The 20,000-nt window shown below is 39.2% G+C and overlaps 1 protein-coding gene across 1 annotated transcript in view; it reads left to right on the top strand.

Annotated features, from left to right (window-relative positions):
* LOC137618318 (tigger transposable element-derived protein 1-like) overlaps window positions 1-17,450 on the top strand; it is a 32,074-nt gene extending 14,624 nt beyond the window's left edge. Inside the window, exon 4 of the mRNA XM_068348487.1 lies at window positions 17,253-17,450. Within this exon, the coding sequence (XP_068204588.1) occupies window positions 17,253-17,450 (198 nt within the window). The remainder of the gene's footprint in view (window positions 1-17,252) is intronic.
* Window positions 17,451-20,000: the final 2,550 nt, after the last annotated feature.

Raw genomic sequence — 20,000 nt, 5'->3', positions numbered from 1 at the left:
TCTGCAACGTCCGCAGCAAGAACCTCTGCGGACATGAGTGTTGTAGGAGACAAGCAGCATGCGCTGTCTCCAAGGATGATCTCCAGTATTGGGACCCTCAGGTATGTACTGTATGCACTAACCTGATTACTGAGACTTTTGATTCCCCTAGAACGGCGGAATCAAGGGATATAGCAAGGGAGAAGCTTCGTACCTGGGTAAGGGGCTTCCAAAAGAACACCTCTGGCCCTTATCTTCCAAGTGAGAAGATGAGGGCATATCTTTTTCCCAAGGCATCAGCTGATGCAGTGATTCCCCAGCCTCAAGAGGAGATCCCCCAAGATCAAGTCCAGGTGGACGTGGAAGTCGCAGTCGCGATGCAAGACATCCAGTTAGATGACAGGATGTCTGACCTGGACGAGCGTTTGGAACAAGACCTCCTGGCAGAAGGTCAGGATGAAGTTCAAACCCCGGATGTCGTAGAGGATGAGGTCGACGAGGTGTCGGCTACTCCGGTTCAGATTCCGGAGCCTATTCCCTCAACATCGGCCGGTCTCCCAGTAGAACTGGGACAGGCCCTCTCTTCGATTGTTGGAATGATCCAACAAATGCAGAAGGAGAATCAGGAGAAGGCGGCTGCTATGGAACTGCGTATGCAGTCCCTGGCAGAATCACATGGGCCCCGGAAAAGGCTCAATGTGAAAGACCTTCCCTTATGCTCAGATGCTAACCCATGGAGGTATGCTGAGCACATGCCGATGACGACTGGAAAGATCGTCATCTCGGATAAGCTGGGTTCAGTTCCCCTAGAGGAGGTGGAATTCTGGCCCAGCAAGGCATCATATCCGGACTGCTATGTCCGGCTGAGAAAAGAACCAGCTTCAAGGGAGGAGACAGAGCCGAAGGAGGTCATAATTTTGGACCACGCTAAGGCTCAAGCCCTACTTTCATCCTCGATGAAAGAGAGGGGCTTCTCTAACTCGAAGGTAGCTGCATTGAGCAAGAAGCTCCCTTCTTTTGTATCCTCTCCTGCTAGAGCCTTCCCCTTTTTACAGAAAGGGTTTGCGGCTGTCCTAAAGGCAGTCGAGGCCGGCAAGCCTTGCCCCTCCCTGGAGGAGTGTAAACCCTTGTCGCTGGCCCTGCCTATGGACCACAAAGACTGGAAGGATGTCCATCTGACGTTCTCAGTGGGAAAGTTGGAGGCTGATATTGCCGGACGGCAATTCGGCGAGGACCTCCCCAAGCTGTCCGACTCTCTTTTACGAAGAGAGTTCGAGACAAAAGAAAGACTGGCTGCCTCAATGTCTCATCAGACTACTCTTGAGACGATGGCAATTGACCCCAAGGTCCATGAAATGTTCATGGTGGTGGGTAAGTCTCACCTAGCCACAGTGACGAAGGACCTTTATAGCTTCGTCAAGGCAAGGAGAGCTTGCAGGGAGTTCGTGTTCACCGGGGCTACGGTGAGACACGAGCCAAGGAAGTTAATCTCCTCCAACATTTGGGGAAAAGACCTTTTCCCTACCGATGTGGTCAAAGAAGTTGTTGATAAGGCCGCCGTGGCGAATAGAAACCTTCTCCAGAAGTGGGGCCTGGCTATCAAAAGAAAGTCTTCCCCGGATGAGGGTCCTCAACCAAAGAGGAAGAATATGAGGACTAGGCTACCGTTTCGGCCAGCCAAGCCTTTTAGACAGCAACAGCAACTGCAATTGCCATTGCCTCCAGTGCCCCAGATGGTGGCACAAACCCCGACCACTTTTCAGTGGGTACCCCAGGCTGTGCCAGGTCAGTCCATCGCATTCACCCCAACGTTCGAAGGACAGTCTTCTTCCTTTCGTGCAAAACCTAGAGGAGCAGCCAGAGGCTCGTCTAGGCGCCCCTCAAGGGGAAGGGGATTCAGAGGTGGTCGTGGTCAGGGAGGCAAGACCTCAGGACGGCAGTCCAAGTGAAACGATACCGGTAGGAGGGAGACTGATGAAATTTTGGGATCGCTGGACCTTCGATCCCTGGGCCCAAAGCCTACTCAAGAATGGACTGGGCTGGAGCTGGTACAGTACTCCACCCCCGTGCCTTCGGTTTTTCCAACACTCCACCCCCGTTCTGGAGGAGTACGTTCAAGAACTGTTGGAGAAAAAGGTGATCCGAAAGGTGAAGTCCATCAAATTCCAAGGGAGGCTGTTTTGTGTTCCCAAGAAAGACTCGGAAAAGCTCAGAGTCATTCTGGACTTGTCGCCACTCAACAAGTTCATAGTGAATTGCAAATACAAGATGCTAACACTGCAATGCATAAGGACCTTACTGCCCAAGAGGGCATACTCAGTCTCTATAGACTTGTCAGACGCCTATTGGCACATTCCAATCAGCCGTCGACTCTCCCCCTACCTAGGGTTCAGGCTACAACGGAGACTATACGCCTTCAGAGCCATGCCATTCGGGCTAAACATAGCCCCAAGGATTTTCACGAAGCTTGCGAGCGCAGCTCTCAAACATTTACGCCTAAAGGGAATTCAGGTAGTAGCCTAAAGGATGCAACCGGAGTTTGGAGAAGGTATGCATCAAACGCGCGAAGAGATCTGAGAAGACCAGTGCCGCCTCGGCTACGTACCCTTCTCAGGCCTTGGTCCCAAGCCAGACATCTAAAGAAGTCGGTTCTTCTTCAGCCACCTCCCCCGTCGATGACGATTCACTCAGACGCCTCAAAGGAGGGATGGGGAGGTCACTCTCATCGGAAAAAAGTCCAGGGGACTTGGTCCAAGCTATTCAGGACCTTTCATATAAACTTTCTAGAAGCTATGGCAGTGCTCCTTACCTTAACCCTGGATAGGTACGATGGGTCGTTTGCGACCCCGAGCGTCAAAAAAAAACAGGTTTTTCTCACGTGACTCACCCCCGTGACTGAATTTGTGGGGGATCGACCTGCAGGAGGTGTCTCCCCTACACGCTCTAGTAGTGTCCAGATGTGCATTGCTGTAGCTGTACTCCTTCCCCGATTTCTGAGACGCGTCGGGGTCGTTCGCGTCCGAGTTTACCCTTCTAAGGTAGTTTGCATAATTATCAAAGTTATTACGTATTATGAAATTGTCGTAGAATGGTGCAACTTGTATAGGTTATCAGTTGTGGAAAGTCTTGGTGGATTGTTTGGCTACCATGTGCATGATTTTTTTTTTAGTTAAAATGTCGTTCATCACCACGAGGACCATTTTACCGCGAGTGCCCCTTTTTCATTTTTTTTCATTTTTTTGCCAAGTCATTTTTCCGTAAGATATTGCCAAATAGTGTCGTAAAACTTTTGCTTGTTTAGTGTTGGAAAGTGTGTCTAGATGATCTGGCTACCCATGCATGACTTTGTTTTTGTCAGATACGACGTAGTTATTGGTATATTGGGTATTTAACTGCGGTTACCAATTTCTGTTTTCTTTTCAATATTTGTAAAAATTACTACGTAGTAAGGAATTGCCGTATATTATTCATTTTTTTTTCATGTTTATGTGTTAGAAAGTGTGCCTTGATGGCTGGGCTAACACGTGCATGTCTTTTTTTTATCTGAGATGTCGTATATTAGAATGTCGGGCATTTTACCGCGAGTGTCCCTTTTTCATTTTTTTTTCATTTTTTTGCCAAGTCATTTTTCCGTAAGATATTGCGAAATAGTGTCGTAAAAATTTTGCTTTTTTAATGTTGGAAAGTGTGTCTAGATGATCTGGCTACCCATGCGTGATTTTGTTTTTGTCAGATACGACGTAGTTATTGGTATATTGGGTATTTAACTGCGGTTGCCAATTTCTGTTTTTTTTTCAATATTTGTAAAAATTTACTACGTAGTAAGGAATTGCCGTATATTATTGATTTTTTTTTCATGTTTATGTGTTAGAAAGTGTGCCTTGATGGTTGGGCTAACACGTGCATGTCTTTTTTTTTATCTGAGATGCCGTATATTAGAATGTTGGGCATTTTTCCGCGAGTGCCCCTTTTTATTTGTTTTGCATTTTTTTGCTTAGTCATGTTACCGTAAGGAATTGGCAAGTAGTGTCGCAAAACTTATATTTTTATAGTGTTGGAAAGTGTTTCTAGATGATCTGGCTACCCATGCCTATTTTTTTTTAGCCAGATATGGCATATATATAAGTATGTGTTCGATTTTCCTGTGATTGCCATTTTTTTCGTTTTTTCCCATTTCTTTCAAAATTACTACGTACTAAGGAACTATCACAGAGTAATATTTCATTTATATGTTTATTTGTCGGAAAATATGCCTTGATGGTTTGCCTAGCACGTGGCTGAAATTTTTTTTTTTTCTGAAATGCCGTATATTAGAATGGCCATTTTTCCACGAGTGCCCCTTTTTATTTGTTTTGCATTTTTTTGCTTAGTCATGTTACCGTAAGGAATTGGAAAGTAGTGTCGCAAAACTTATAATTTTATAGTGTTGGAAAGTGTTTCTAGATGATCTGGCTACCCATGCCTATCTTCTTTTTTTAGCCAGATATGGCGTATATATAGGTATGTGTTCGATTTTCCTGTGATTGCCATTTTTTCGTTTTTTCCCATTTCTTTCAAAATTACTACGTACTAAGGAACTATCACAGAGTAATTATTCATTTAGATGTTTATTTGTCGGAAAATGTGCCTTGATGGTTTGCCTAGCACGTGGCTGAATTTTTTTTTTTTCTGAAAGTCGTATATTAGAATGTTAGCCATTTTTCCGCGAGTGCCCCTTTTTATTTGTTTTGCATTTTTTGCTTAGTCATGTTACCGTAAGGAATTGGCAAGTAGTGTCGCAAAACTTATATTTTCATAGTGTTGGAAAGTGTTTCTAGATGATCTGGCTACCCATGCCTATCTTTTTTTTAGCCAGATATGGCGTATATATAGGTATGTGTTCGATTTTCCGGTGATTGCCATTTTTTCGTTTTTTCCCAATTCTTTCAAAATTACTACGTACTAAGGAACTATCACAGAGTAATGATTCCTCTAGATGTTTATTTGTCGGAAATTTTGTTTACTTTTTTTTTGATTGAATATCATCAAATTTTTTAGCTAAAATATATTGTTTTACATTTTTTTTTTCGATTTTATTTCCCTTCAAAAAATTTTTTTTGGGTCAGAATTTTAATTTTATAGTCGTAAAATATTCGACAATTATCCAGCAACCCACCATACAATTTTTATGCATATCCAATAATAATTAGATTAGTAAATAACACCTTGAAATTGACATACCCTTCCTACATTTCAAGTGGCAGATTAGGGAGTCTGAGTCAGTGTGGTTGGCGGCCATTTTGTGGACATATCCGAAGCGTAAGCTGCCCTATATATATATATTCTTGTTCCCTATAGAATTTGTGATATTTTGGTATATTTTTACCAGCATAAATATCATATTATATATTAAATATATGTATTTTTTTACGAAATTTCTAAGTACTCAAAAAATTACCTTTAGATATGGCCCCTGATATAAATGTAATTTACAAAATAATGAAGATTTTTTTTACATATTTCTATTTTAGGATAACATATGTTTATTCCCTAAAAAAATTAGCCACTTCCTATTTCATTTGGGTACCCAAAAAAATTCATGAAATTTGGACAAATTTTTTGGGCCAAAAAAAGTTACCCTTTTTTTCTCATTTCAGATCTTCACCTCCATGGGTCTGACTTCATCCAAAATACATCAAGATGTGTCCTAAACATTCAAGAATCAATTCCTAAAAGGATTTGTGTATATATGTATAAACTTTTTTTTATGAATTTTTATGTCAGGTCTTTTTTTTTTTTCTACTTAATTTTTTAAAAAATTTATAATAAATAGTTTTTCTGCAGATGAGTAGTATTTATCTTTACAGTTGTTTTAAGCATTCATTGAAGTTTTTTTGGCAAAAGAAAAAAGGAGGTTACTGCAAAAACTGATTTTTCAAGAATTTTTTTTGGCGTCGGGGTCGTTCGCGTCCGAGTATACCCTTAAAGGGGTGTCCGAGGAGCGTACCTATCCAGGGTTAAAGAAAGTCTCCCCGCGTCACTCGATCCACATAAGATTGGTGATGGACAGCGAGGTGGTTATGAGATGCTTGAATCGACAAGGGTCGAGGTCACCACCTCTACACCAGGCGATGTTAGCCATTTTCCGATTGGCGGAAAAGAAGAAGTGGTACCTGTCGGCAGTTCACCTTCAAGGAGTCCGCAATGTGACAGCGGACGCTCTATCCAGGTTCACACCGATAGAGTCGGAATGGTCCTTAGACGCAGGATCATTCTCCTTCATTCTGAATCAAGTCCCAGAACTGCAGATAGACCTCTTTGCGACGAAAGACAACAAGAAGTTGCCCCTGTTCGTGTCCCCGTACGAGGACCCCTTAGCGGAAGCTGTGGACGCGATGTCCCTCGACTGGAACAGATGGTCCAGGATTTATCTGTTCCCTCCTCACAACCTTCTGTTGAGGGTCCTCAACAAACTGAGATCCTTCAAGGGGGTAGCGGCAATAGTGGCCCACAAGTGGCCGAACAGTATGTGGTTCCCCTTGGCGTTGGAACTACAGATGAAGTTTGTGCCGCTACCACATCCAGTTCTGACCCAGCGAGTCCAGAAGTCGACTGTCTGCGCTTCATTACAGAAAACCCGGACCCTGCAGCTCATGATTTTCTCGCCCTTGCGGTGAGAAAGCGTTTCGGGATTTCGAAAGCCAGCATAGACTTCCTAGAGGAATATAAGTGCAAATCGACTAGAAGGCAATATGAGTCATCTTGGAGAAAATGGGTGGCCTTTGTAAAGGCAAAGAATCCACAGGAGATCTCAACAGACTTCTGCTTATCTTTCTTCATCCACCTCCATGGCCAAGGGTTGGCAGCTAACACGATTTCAGTGTGTAAATCTGCTTTGATGAGACCCATTTTATTTGCCTTCCAGATCGACCTAGGTAACGAGATCTTTAATAAAGTTCCGAAAGCCTGCGCTAGGCTCAGACCTTCAGCACCTCCAAAGCCCATCTCATGGTCTTTAGACAAAGTTCTTCATTTCGCCTCCCTGTTGAGCAATGAAGAATGTGCGTTAAAGGATTTGACGCAAAAAGTTATTTTCCTATTTGCACTCGCGTCCAGGGCCAGGGTTAGTGAGATCGTAGCCCTCTCGAGAGAGGAAGGTCGTGTTCAGTTCCTGGATGGGGGGGAGCTGAACCTGTTTCCGGATCCTACGTTTCTCGCCAAGAATGAGTTACCCACCAACAGGTGGGGTCCCTGGAGAATCTGCCCTCTGAAAGAAGATGCATCTCTATGTCCAGTAGAATGCCTAAAGGTCTATCTTCGTAGAACTTCAGACTTCAACGGTGGTCAACTATTCAGGGGAGAAACATCAGGCTCAAATTTATCTCTGAATCAACTCAGAGCGAAAATCACATATTTTATTCGCAGAGCGGATCCTGACAGTACACCCGCAGGTCACGATCCGAGGAAAGTTGCCTCATCCCTAAATTTCTTTAATTGTATGGATTTTGAACATCTCCGTTCATACACTGGCTGGAAGTCTTCCAGAGTGTTCTTTCGCCACTATGCGAAGCAAGTAGAGGAACTAAAGAGATCTGTGGTAGCAGTGGGTCGTGTAGTTAACCCTACTGTTTAACTCTGCGAGGAACAGTGGTCTTAATTGGGACGATTAAGTCCAGGGTGAGTGTGTAGGAACATACTGTACTACAAACTAAATGAGGGCACCGAGTGCCTACATAGACTGTTCCTTTTTCAAAGGTGAACCTAGCATAAGTACAGACATGTGTGCCGAGCGTTTCTAACGCTAATGTGATTGATTTGTAATACAGACTTTTATGACTTGATACCTCGGTATCTTAAAAAAGTGGCGTTTAATGGTTTTTCTTTCAGATAAACAAGTTCTGTTTACTATCATACTTATGCTTAAAGTTTTGTGTTATCCTCTTTTATATATATATATATATATATATATATATATATATATATGTTGTTAACCTGTCTATTTATTGTCTGTCAATAAACTTGTTCTTGAGAACCTTGCGTCTCTTTCACCTGTGTCAATTTATTGGTATAATTGAGCATTTAATTCTATGTATCTTATCTGGGATAATTCTGGTAGAATTGTTCTGTTATGCAAGCTATGTTGCAGTGGTTTATGTAGTCCCCTAATGGGAGGACTCCGTCCCATAAAGGGACGAGGGCGGTTTTATTAGTTTCTTCCTATGTGGATATAAACCTTTGTCCAATACAAGTATTGTGCGGATTACTGGTCAATATATATTGACGCAGTGGTTCTATACAAACTATGCTTTACTTAATATAGGGCGAGACCACTATATTAGCTTGCCTGGTATTCATACATAGGTATATGTACTCTTCGAGACTTTTCCAGAGTCTAGTAGGACTCTTCCCTGTAGGGGGCAGGAAGCTCTAACATAGTTTATAGTTAGTTGAAAAGATGTATAACGGTAACATCTTAGGTCTCTAGGTCTAGTCGACCGGGGAAAAATTACCTCAGGGGAGTACGGCACGTTCTGAGAATCCACAGATACAGTAATGCTCTGGTACACTTCCATCAGGACGACATGGCTTGAGCCCAAAAAACGGATTTTGAGCAAAGCGAAAAATCTATTTTTGGGTGAGATGGCCATGTCGTCCTGATGGACCCGCCCTTGCCTTTCTAAGAAAGGGCTGTAGGACCCCTCCCTACATACAGTATCTGTAGCACCTCGTGTACGCTACAAGGAATACAGATGGCGCCAGGATTGGCGCCAGGAACGCATACGAATCGGAGGATAGGGAAGCCTTGGGAGCGGCTCCCCTTTTTCTTTCCCGAATTCGTATCTCGCCAATCACCTCCTACGAGACGAAATCTCTGTCCAGGATGTAGATTGCCATGTGGCGTGTCAAGAATACGTCCTCTGATATGTCGCGATATCCCTTTCACAAGGGATACTCGCTCCAGGAGTTAGAATTCTGGTACCTTAAGGTAAATTCTCTGGGAATATCGCCGTAGTTGTAATATACCCTAGGAAGCTACCCTATAGGAACTTCCATTAGGACGACATGGCCATCTCACCCAAAAATAGATTTTTCGCTTCGCTCAAAATCCGTTATATATATATATATATATATATATATATATGTATTTATATATATATATATATATATATATATATATACTGCATGCAGTTCATATAGAAGGATAAATGTTTGTTAAATTTAGTGATGGCTCATGTATACGGACGGAGGGGAACGTGGGAAGAACAGCCAGAATATTTAGTGTACGTTTAGGCAAAAACAAAATGATAATTAACCAGAGAGGGGTGTGTAATATAATACGGTCTGGCCAGTCAAAGGATCCAATAACTCTAGCTATGCTATATTAATGGGTGGCAGGTGCCTTATGTATATATATATATATATATATATATATATATGTATATAAATATATAAATATATATATATATATATATATATTTATTATGTATATATATATATATATATATATATATATATTTATATATAACTACAACCATACTTTGGAAAGCAAGATGCTATATGCCCTAGAGATTCTACAGGAAAAAATAGCCACATGAGGAAAGTAGGTAAGGAAATAAATAAACTATATAAAAACTAGTCAATAATTTAAAAAAGAATATTTTAAAAACATTAGCAACATTCAAACAGATATACCATATATAAACTATATAAGGACTTATGTCAGCCTTTTAAACGTTAAAAACATTTGCTGCAAGTTTGACCTATTGAAGTTCTTCTGATTCAACTACTGGATTAGGAAAATCATTCCACAACTTGGTCACAGCCGAAGTAAAACTTTTAGAGTATTTTGTAGTTTTAAGCCTCGTGGTGGAAATTGCCTGCCTATTAGAATTAACTGCATGCTTAGTACTACGAAAAGGATGGAACTCTCTGAGATGATCTGAATGCAAAGGATGGTCAGAATGGTAAAAAAATCTTATGCAACATGCATAATGAACTTATTAAACGAAAATGCTAGACATTATCTAAATCATTAATAAGGAATTTAATAGACCCTAAGTTCCTGTCCAACAAATTATTATGAGAATCAGCAGCTGAAGACCCAATAGGAGAACAATACTAGAAAGAATGTAGACTGAATGAATTAATATACTTCTTTGATAAAGAATGGTCAACGAGAATCCTAAAAGACTGTCTCAATAAGCCTTTTCTTCTGCAAATGAATACGATACACACATGATGTGTTTCTTAAAAAGTAAATTTGCTGTCGAAAATCACAAATAAAATTTAAAAATACCCATACAAAGTTGAAGAAACATCATCAATGCTGAGATCCGGATGTTTTGGCGTCACTGTCCATGGCCTAATTGAAATCATGTTTTGAGTTTTGTTAGGAATCAACTTCATTCCCAGTAATTTGCACCATGCATTATTTTTAGCTAGAACTCTCTTAATGTATTCAGCATCCCAATATTTAAATTCATAATATGTAATTGACGCAAAGAGAGTAGCAGCATATACATATGCAGCAAGCTTGTTTTCTAGGTCAAACCACAGGTCCTGTTTATATATAGTATGAAAAGTAATGGCCCAAGAACATTACCCTGAGGAATACCAGATATCACATTCCTATACTCATTATGGTTTACATCAACAACAACTCTTTGCGGTCTATTAGTTAAAAATTCAATTATAAGGCTAAGAAAGGATTAACACGGTTAAAGGCAACACTAAAATTTAGGCCTATCATAAAAACTTCCTCTGACCACAATCAAGGGATATCTGTACTTCATTGGAGATTGTAAGAAGGACATCAAATGCTCCAAGGCCTTTATGAATTCCAGATTTGAAATTAGGGAACAGGTGAGTACCATCAGCAAACCTATTGAGATGGTTTACCTAAAAACGTTCAAAAACTTTAGATAATTTTGATGTTAAGGAAATTGCTAAAAGCCCTCTTTTTTCTAACGCGCAAAATAACAGATAACATTAGGTCTAAGAAATCTTCAGTCTTTATAAAAAAACAAAGGAAAAATATCATTTGGTTCTATACGCTCTTGTGCATCAAGGTCTATCATAAGATCTTTAATTTCATTAGATCAAAAATCTGAACTAGTTAGTTTTGCCTCAGGAAAACAGGATGTATGAATTTCAAGTTTCTCATTACTCTGCCTATTGTCGAACACATCAACTAAAAGGGTTTCATTGGTCTTTAGACACGGAGTGACAGAGCAATCTTGTTTAAGTAAAGGAGAAACTGTTGCATCTACACCAAAGAATGCAGAATCAAGGGTAATCCACCAATTATGCTCCTGGATTTTACCAGAAATTGTTTCTTTTATATATATATATATATATATATATATATATATATATTTATATATATATATGTATACATGATAATTTTTTGCACATTTAAACGTGTTTTTCATATTTTAAATAAGCCATATATAATAATACATTAAAGTCTAGATTCTCTTAACGACCTCGGGATCAGAGCCCCAGGCGGAATCACCCAAAGACTATAGTATCAGATCGGCCGGGATTTGAACCCTGGTCCAGGATACCTGTATGCCAGTGACCATACCACTCAGCCACAAAGAAAGATAAAAGTCAATGACAATTCTTCTGTATATATACCTGTCAAATTCAGGTTTTCTGCACTTAGAATTGATATCAACCCATCTTCACCAACATAGCTAATTGGTAGGTTTGGGACTTGGCATTCGATTAATGATAAATTTTTGTACATTTAAACGTGTTTTTCATATTCCAAATAAGACATATATATTAATACATTAAAGTCTGGATTCTCTTAACGACCTCGGGATCAGAGCCCCAGGTGGAATCACCCAAAGACTATAGTATCAGACCGGCCGGGATTTGAACCCTGGTCCAGGATACCTGTATGCCAGTGACCACACAACTCAGCCACGAAGAAAGATAAAAGTCAATGACAATTCTTCTGTATATATACCTGTCAAATTCAGGTTTTCTGTACTTAGAATTGAAATCAACCCGTCTTCACCAACGTAGCTAATTGGTAAGTTTGGGACTTGGCATTCGATTAATGATAAATTTTTGCACATTTAAATGTGTTTTTCATATTTCATTATATATTAATACATTAAAGTCTGGATTCTCTTAACGACCTCGGAATCAGAGCCCTAGGCGGAATCACCCAAAGACTATAGTATCAGACCGGCCGGGATTTGAACCCTGGTCCAGGATACCTGTATGCCAGTGACCATACCACTCAGCCACGAAGAAAGATAAAAGTCAATGACAATTCTTCTGTACACATACCTGTCAACTTCAGGTTTTCTGTACTTAGAATTGAAATCAACCCGTCTTCACCAACGTAGCTAATTGGTAAGTTTGGGACTTGGCATTCGATTAATGATAAATTTTTGCACATTTAAATGTGTTTTTCATATTTCAATATATATTAATACATTAAAGTCTGGATTCTCTTAACGACCTCGGGATCAGAGCCCCAGGCGGAATCACCCAAAGACTATAGTATCAGACCGGCCGGGATTTGAACCTGGTCCAGGATACCTGTATGCCAGTGACCATACCACTCAGCCACGAAGAAAGATAAAAGTCAGTGAAAATTCTTCTGTACACATACCTGTCAAATTCAGGTTTTCTGTACTTAGAATTGAAATCAACCCATCTTCACCAACGTAGCTAATTGGTAGATTTGGGACTGGGCATTCGATTAATGATAAATTTTTGGACATTTAAATCCAGACTTTAATGTATTAATATATATGGCTTATTTGAAATATGAAAAACAAGTTTTAAATATGCAAAAAAAATTATCATTAATCGAATGCCAAGTCCCAAACCTACCAATTAGCTACGTTGGTGAAGATGTTATCATGCCCTATTGAAATCAGAAGGCTATACAGCAAAATTCCATCTATAAACACGACAGAAAACCATACCTTAAAAAAAAAATCTATGATACCCTGAACATCAAAAGGGAAAGCAACGAGTGCTGACTTTTCATCCATAAAGCAAGGAGTTTCTCACTGAAGATATCCTATCACATAGTAAGCCTCCTACTCGTACCGAACACATAGATATTTTTCTACGGATAGTATATAATGGCAACCTGAGCTATCAATTATGAAAACCGTAAAGAATAAATGTGTTAGGAAGGTCAACAATAGACAATTGTTATATAGGCAACAGGAAGATGCATGGCTGAGGTTGAAAAAGTTCAGATGATAAAAGGATATATTTAGTGAAATCTCCCTAAAACCAACGAAGATTATAAAAGGAAAATTGCCATATCTACCAAATGTAGCCTGAAAAAAAGGGATTTTTCATAATAGAGATATATCATGAAGGTATTTGATATATAAAAATGATTCAATTTTAAACTTGTTTAGCACTCCTAATAGAAAAAAATTATTTTATATAAAAAACTAGGAGGAAACATGAAAAAATAAGATTATATACTCTTATTTATGTTTTATCAAATCTCTCTCTCTCTCTCTCTCTCTCTCTCTCTCTCTCTCTCTCTATCAATTTGTTTCAGCTCAGTGGTTTTCCAAATCTTTATGGAATCCCTTTCAAACACTGAGTGTTTTGCCCGGAATCATAAATCTCTCATGGGATACATTATTTTTGGGTAAAGTTCAGGAATATTCTGTCATTTTTAAATCAACTGAAAGAGGATCTGTGTAAAGATCCAGGTCACCAAACAAACGATAGAAAAATTGTATTACATATATCGCACACTGTTCCTGGTGAATAACCATAATCCTTATATATTTCAATGAATAAATAGTAGGGTAGAACGATGAAGAATGAAAGAGACGGAAGGTCCTTTGTCCGGAGGGAAAAAAATAGTTTAGTGAAAGAATAGTGGTTGGAATTCCACGTACTTTGGAACAAAATTTTACAAAAATTCAAATGATTATTTTATAATTTTTCCTAACCACAGAAATTAATATATATATATATATATATATATATATATGAATATACATACATATATATATATATATATATATATTGTGATGTATGAGGGCCACATTTCTGTGTAAATTGTTTGTACTGGGAAGAATTACATATATGTTTGTATGCCTATGTTGGAAGAAGAGAGTTTGTACTATTATAAGATTTTCGTACTTGTAATGTTTGCCCCCTAAACTAACCTCTTGATAATTTTTTATAGAATGTTTCGACTAGTTATTTATTATAGAGATGGGTATATTAGATTATAAATGTAAGCCTTCCCCATACTCTTCTCTCATAAGACTAGATGCCCCCATTGTCTGGTGTTCCGTCTCCTTGATCAAAACGTATACCTCATTAATACGTAACTACAAATATTCCAGGAGGGGCTGGAAAAAAGTGTATTGATTTGGCGCTAAAATGGGTGTGCTAATGCTTGCCTCCTATAACCAGTCAGGAGAGCTGTGAAAGAGGTCAATACCGGTACCCAAGTTCAAAGGTCATAGCCAGCCTAGGTCTCAAATAAGCCCAAGCATCGGTAAAAAGCACAAGCAGCCCTCATCTCTCTACCAGGAGTTAAGTACCTGAAAACGCTCCTGCACCTTCTTCTCATAGTGGCTGGTCATTGGAAATTTGGGATAACCAGAACCGAGACTTAGCTAGTCACAGCCAACATTTAGCAATATGGCAGGTGGTCAACCAAGACTGGAGTCAAAGACTTGTTGGTATTGCAGGAGTTTTTGAAAATTAATTTGTTCTTATTGTTCAGAATTTTAGTTGCAGATTCTCCCTTTTTCCTAATTTTAAGATGTCTCTTTCAACCCAGTCAAGTGATGGTGCCTAGAGCATGGTTGCTCAGTTTCTGGAATCCCCTATTATTGAAACCCCTCATATGGCACTCTAAGGCTGAGCTGAGGCCTACCTTCAGAGCCAATAGGATTCAGGTCCTAAGTACTCATAGGAAAGGGTAGCTGCTGTGATTTCTTAGTGGTCATTTCTAGAGCCTTGTTGGTTCTGATGAGGATGTGGACCAGGAGAACCCTTAAAATTTATGGACTCCAGTAACTTCCCCAAACCAGGGTACAAAAATTAATGCTGCCACCCACCTATGGACCCACAATATTCGACATGTGGTCTTTCCCCCTTTGTCCCACTGCATGCGCCTCACAATCACAAATAATTCCTTGTTTTCCCTAATCGGATTAGCTATCAAGTACATAATGCAGAATTGGTGTTTTCTTCCCAGCCTCAAAGCAGGCCCGTGGATAGGGAGATCAAGAGGATGGAACTGTAAATCTAATCACAGAATGTTGCATGTCAGGAAGCACTGCTCAGTTATCAGGAAAGAAATCCAGCTGTCACGCGAGGGGAACTCAAGAATCCTGTAGCATGCTGCATCTTACTGATGTAACAAAAGGTTTTCCATCCTATGAGGAGGAAGACCCAGAAACCCTCTTTATAGCATTCAACATTTTTTTTTCATAAATATCAAAGTACAGCAGAAGGAATGGGCACTCATTTTACCAGCCAAGAGTACTGGGGGAGCCTTGCAAACCCACACAATACTAACTATTGACGAAAGTCAAAATTATTTTAGTATTAAGGATAGAGTTTTATATACTATGGCACTCGTCCCTGAGACTTGTCACCAAAACTTCCCCAACATGAAGAAGGAAGGAAACGAGACGCATGTTGCATTGATTCATAGAGTAGTAGGTTGGCCAGGGCACCAGCCACCCGTTGAGATACTACCGCTAGAGAGTTATGGGGTCTTTTGACTGGCCAGACAGTACTACATTGGATCCTCCTCTCTGGTTACGGTTCATTTTCCCTTTGCCTACATACACACTGAATAGTCTGGCATATTCTTTACATATTCTCCTCTATCCTCATACACCTGACAACACAGATTACCAAACAATTCTTCATCACCCAAGGGGTTACTGCACTGTAATTGTTCAGTGCCACTTTCCTCTTGGTAAGGGTAGAAGAGACTCTTTAGCTATGGTAAGCAGCTCTTCTAGGAGAAGGACACTCCAAAATCAAACCACTGTTCTCTAGTCTTGGGTAGTGCCATAGCCTCTGTACCATGGCCTTTCACTGTCTTGGGTTAGAGTTCTCTTGCTTGAGGGTACACTCGAGCACACTCTCCTATCTTATTTCTCTTCCTCTTGTTTTGTTAAAGTTTTTATAGTTTATATAGGAGATATTTATTGTTGTTACTCTTCTTAGAATATTTTATTTTCCTTTTTTCCTTTCCGCACTGAGCTATTTTCCCTGTTGGAGCCCCTGGGCTTTTCCAACTAGGGTTGTAGCTTAGTAAGTAATAATAATAATAATAATAATAATAATAACCGTAACTTGTGAGTGATGGACCAATGCTGCACTGCCCACCTAGAGTTTAGAAAAAGTAAATGAACACCTGCAGTTGGAGCAGTTCCTGAATACTATATCTGGAGAGGCACATTCCAACCTCGAGGAAAGGAATGTGAAACGGTTCATTATGCTGCCATTTTAGAAAATGAATTGAAGGAATCAATGAAGTTGAGAAGAGCTCATTCAAAGGACTTTCGACTGAACTCAATCTCAGAGCATGCTTCAAAATGGAGGAGAAAGCTTAATTTATTTTTCACTAATCCTCCTACCAATGGAGTCTATCAGTGGCCTAAGTACTCACTCCAGTGCCGCTGGAATATCCAACTAATCCACAAGCTACCACCCTTCCAAGTGCTAGCTTTCCTATGACCGAGATTCTCCATACGCGGTCAAAGAGAAAAAGGTCTACTCACTGTGGTAACCTTGGGCATGACGCAAGTAAATGCCACTCAAGCAATAAGAGCCCTGTGAAGTTGGTACACTTATACAAAACAGAAAGGGGACACCTAAAGTAAGTGTTACTGAAGGGAAGGAAGCCTTCCAGCATAATGGTTCTGTGTCATTGCTAGAAAATGGAGCTGTTCCTAAAACTATAAGGATTCCTCACGATACCGGGGCAGAACAAGCTCTTCTACATCACTCGATATTGCTATTTCAATGAATCTTCAGACTGCGGGAAGACAGTACTAGTAGGTTCATGAGGGATCAAGAGTTTTTTGCCCCTACCTACTCTTGACCTGGGGTCCTCCTTCAAGTCCGAGTTAGTACATGTCAAGAGTCCAGATGGTCCTTGGCAATGATTTGGTGGGTACTACTTGTTGGAATCCCTCACTCAAATTGCATTCCTCTCCTATTTTGTATAAGGGCCACATATCCACATATCATCAATTTCCCATAGTATTTCTTCTTGCATGTTGATGCCAATTGTTGGGGATCAGGGACAGTGGTTCTGCGGCGAGGGAAGGAAGAAATTTAGGATATACCAAAGAAGCTACACCCCCGTAGAGAAGGTGTTTGCTCTTGTGCTTGCCCTGAAGCACTTCAAGGGGTATGATCAAGGCAACCCTAGTCATATTACAGGGTTCATGGACCACAATCCATTCAAATTCCTTCAGAGAATGAGGAACCAGATGCACTTGTGAAAGGATTGGTATCTGCTGTTGCAAGAGCATCAACTGGAGATTCATTAATTGCCATAGTGTGAACATACCATTAATGACCTCTTGTTAATTTAGAGATTTGACTCCATGAAAAAAAAAAGATCGTTCCATTTTTTACTGTCTTCAATTTTAGTTGCAAGATTGGTTTATTTGTAATATTTGGCCAATTTAATTAATCTGTTATCAATGTTCATATTGTATTTTTGTGTCTAGTTATTTATTCAAAGTTAAAATCATCAAGCTATAAATGTAAGCCTTCCCCCTACTCTTCTAGCATAAGTCTAGATGCAGTCATTGTCTGGTATTGCCTCTCCTTGCCTAAAACGTTCACCTCATTTTAATCCGCAACTATCCGAGAATGAGAGAGGGGCGTCAACAACAAATATTCCAATAAGGCTCAGAAAGAAGCGTAACACTTTAGTGCTAAAATAAGTGCGCCATTGCTGGCCACCTAGGATCAGTCAGGAGATCTGTGAAGGGGGTTACGAATTGTACCTAATTTCAAAGGCCAACAACAAGCCTAAGTCTCAGAAAAGCCCGAGTCTCGGCAAGGAACACAAGTAGCTTCCATCTCTCTTCCATGAGTTAAGTACCTGAAACCCGCTACTGCACCTTCTACTCATAGCAGCTGGTCATTGGAAATTGGGAAAACCAAAAAAGGAAACTGGGTGATAGTCGACAACAAGGATAAGAGTGGCCCGTCATTTACCAAACCTGAAGCTGAGTACTTGTTAGGATAATAGGAGTTTTGGCAAATCGAGTTAAGATTGGGGTCATTTAGGTCTGGTGAGAGAAGATAGGGGGTGCTAGGTCCAATTAGAACAGTGAGCCCATGGAACACTGATGATCATCTATAATTCGTCTAAGGACGCCTGCCACGTGAGAGTCAATTGATTTTTAAGTGTTTTCTTTTTGTAGCAACTCTGTATAAAGTTATAAGGGTAAGGCAAGGTAAGTTTTCTTCAAAAAAAAAAAAAAATATACCACTCTCAGGGAAACAACACTCAAGAACGTTACTGTATTACCCAATTCATATATGCATATTGTAGTTGCATGTTAATATTACAGGTATCAATTTCCTATTTATTATTTTTTTCTTGTTGTATTTGTCAGAAGAAAAGGTATAGAGAAACCTGATGCCATTTTGTTTTTCATTTTCTGTGCTCATAACTAAATGTTTTGATCTTCCTTTTGAGTATATATATATATATATATATATATATATCAAATAAGCCATATATATTTTGATATATTAATGTCTGGATTCTCTTAACGACCTCGGGATCAGAGCCCCAGGCGAAATCTCACAAAGACAAGAGCTTGGCTCCGGCCGGGAATCGAACCCTGGTCGGCAAGCTTATATAGACAGTGACTAACCCATTCGGCCACGAATTCGTGGCCGAATGGGTTAGTCACTGTCTATATAAGCTTGCCGACCAGGGTTCGATTCCCGGCCGGAGCCAAGCTCTTGTCTTTGTGAGATTTCGCCTGGGGCTCTGATCCCGAGGTCGTTAAGAGAATCCAGACATTAATATATCAAAATATATATGGCTTATTTGAATATGAAAAACACGTAAAAATGTGCAAAATTTATCATATATATATATATATATATATATATATCCATGTCTTATTTGTTATCTGGTACCATTTTTTTTGTCGTGTCTTCCGCTTTTGAAATTGTAATATGCTTATTCCTTCCATCATGGTCTAAAAAGTTATATGCTAGAAAATAACGCTAGATTCGTTCAAGTTCCCGGGAGAGGAAGTATTTGTATAGATTGTACTATTTTATTTCATGATATTTGTCATTTCTTGTCCAGGTCCCCTTGTGTTATGATTTTAATTACTTGCTCTCTATAAATAAATCAATATAAATTTATATTCCTTTAATTTCATTATGTTCAATTATCATTTGCGTTCCCCTAAGTACTATTGTTTTACATTTCATTGAGTAATTTTAATTATTTGCCTTGCCGCATTTACTATTATTTTTCTATTCTGTGTAACCGAGATAAAATGAAAACTCTTGCATAAACAACAAATCCAATTATTTATGCATTGTCATCGCTAGCCTGATAGAGAGCCACATAATATTTTTTTTTATGTTCGATGTTACAGAGAAGCGTGTGGGTTGAAACTTGTGTTGAACCTAACCCCAGCAAGCGTTAGCCACCTTTATCCTTAGACATCTGGCCATGTATTGTGTTGGTCTGTCTTCACATCACTTTTTTTTTCTTCTACTATTCCTTCTCTCTACATCATTTTTTCTTTTATTCTTGTTCGCACGGCCACACCCTCACGTAACAGTACATATTTATATATATATATATATATATATATACACATATATATATATAAATATATATATATATATATATATATTTATATATATATATATATATATATATCTATATATATATATATATATATATGTATATATACAGCATAAATATATATTATATATATATATATATTTATATATATATATATATATCTATATATATATATATATATACATATACATATATA

This window comes from Palaemon carinicauda, chromosome 24 (genome assembly GCF_036898095.1).
Source record: "Palaemon carinicauda isolate YSFRI2023 chromosome 24, ASM3689809v2, whole genome shotgun sequence".
Classification (NCBI taxonomy): Eukaryota; Metazoa; Arthropoda; class Malacostraca; order Decapoda; family Palaemonidae; genus Palaemon; species Palaemon carinicauda.
This window is presented reverse-complemented; position numbering and strand designations above follow the sequence as displayed.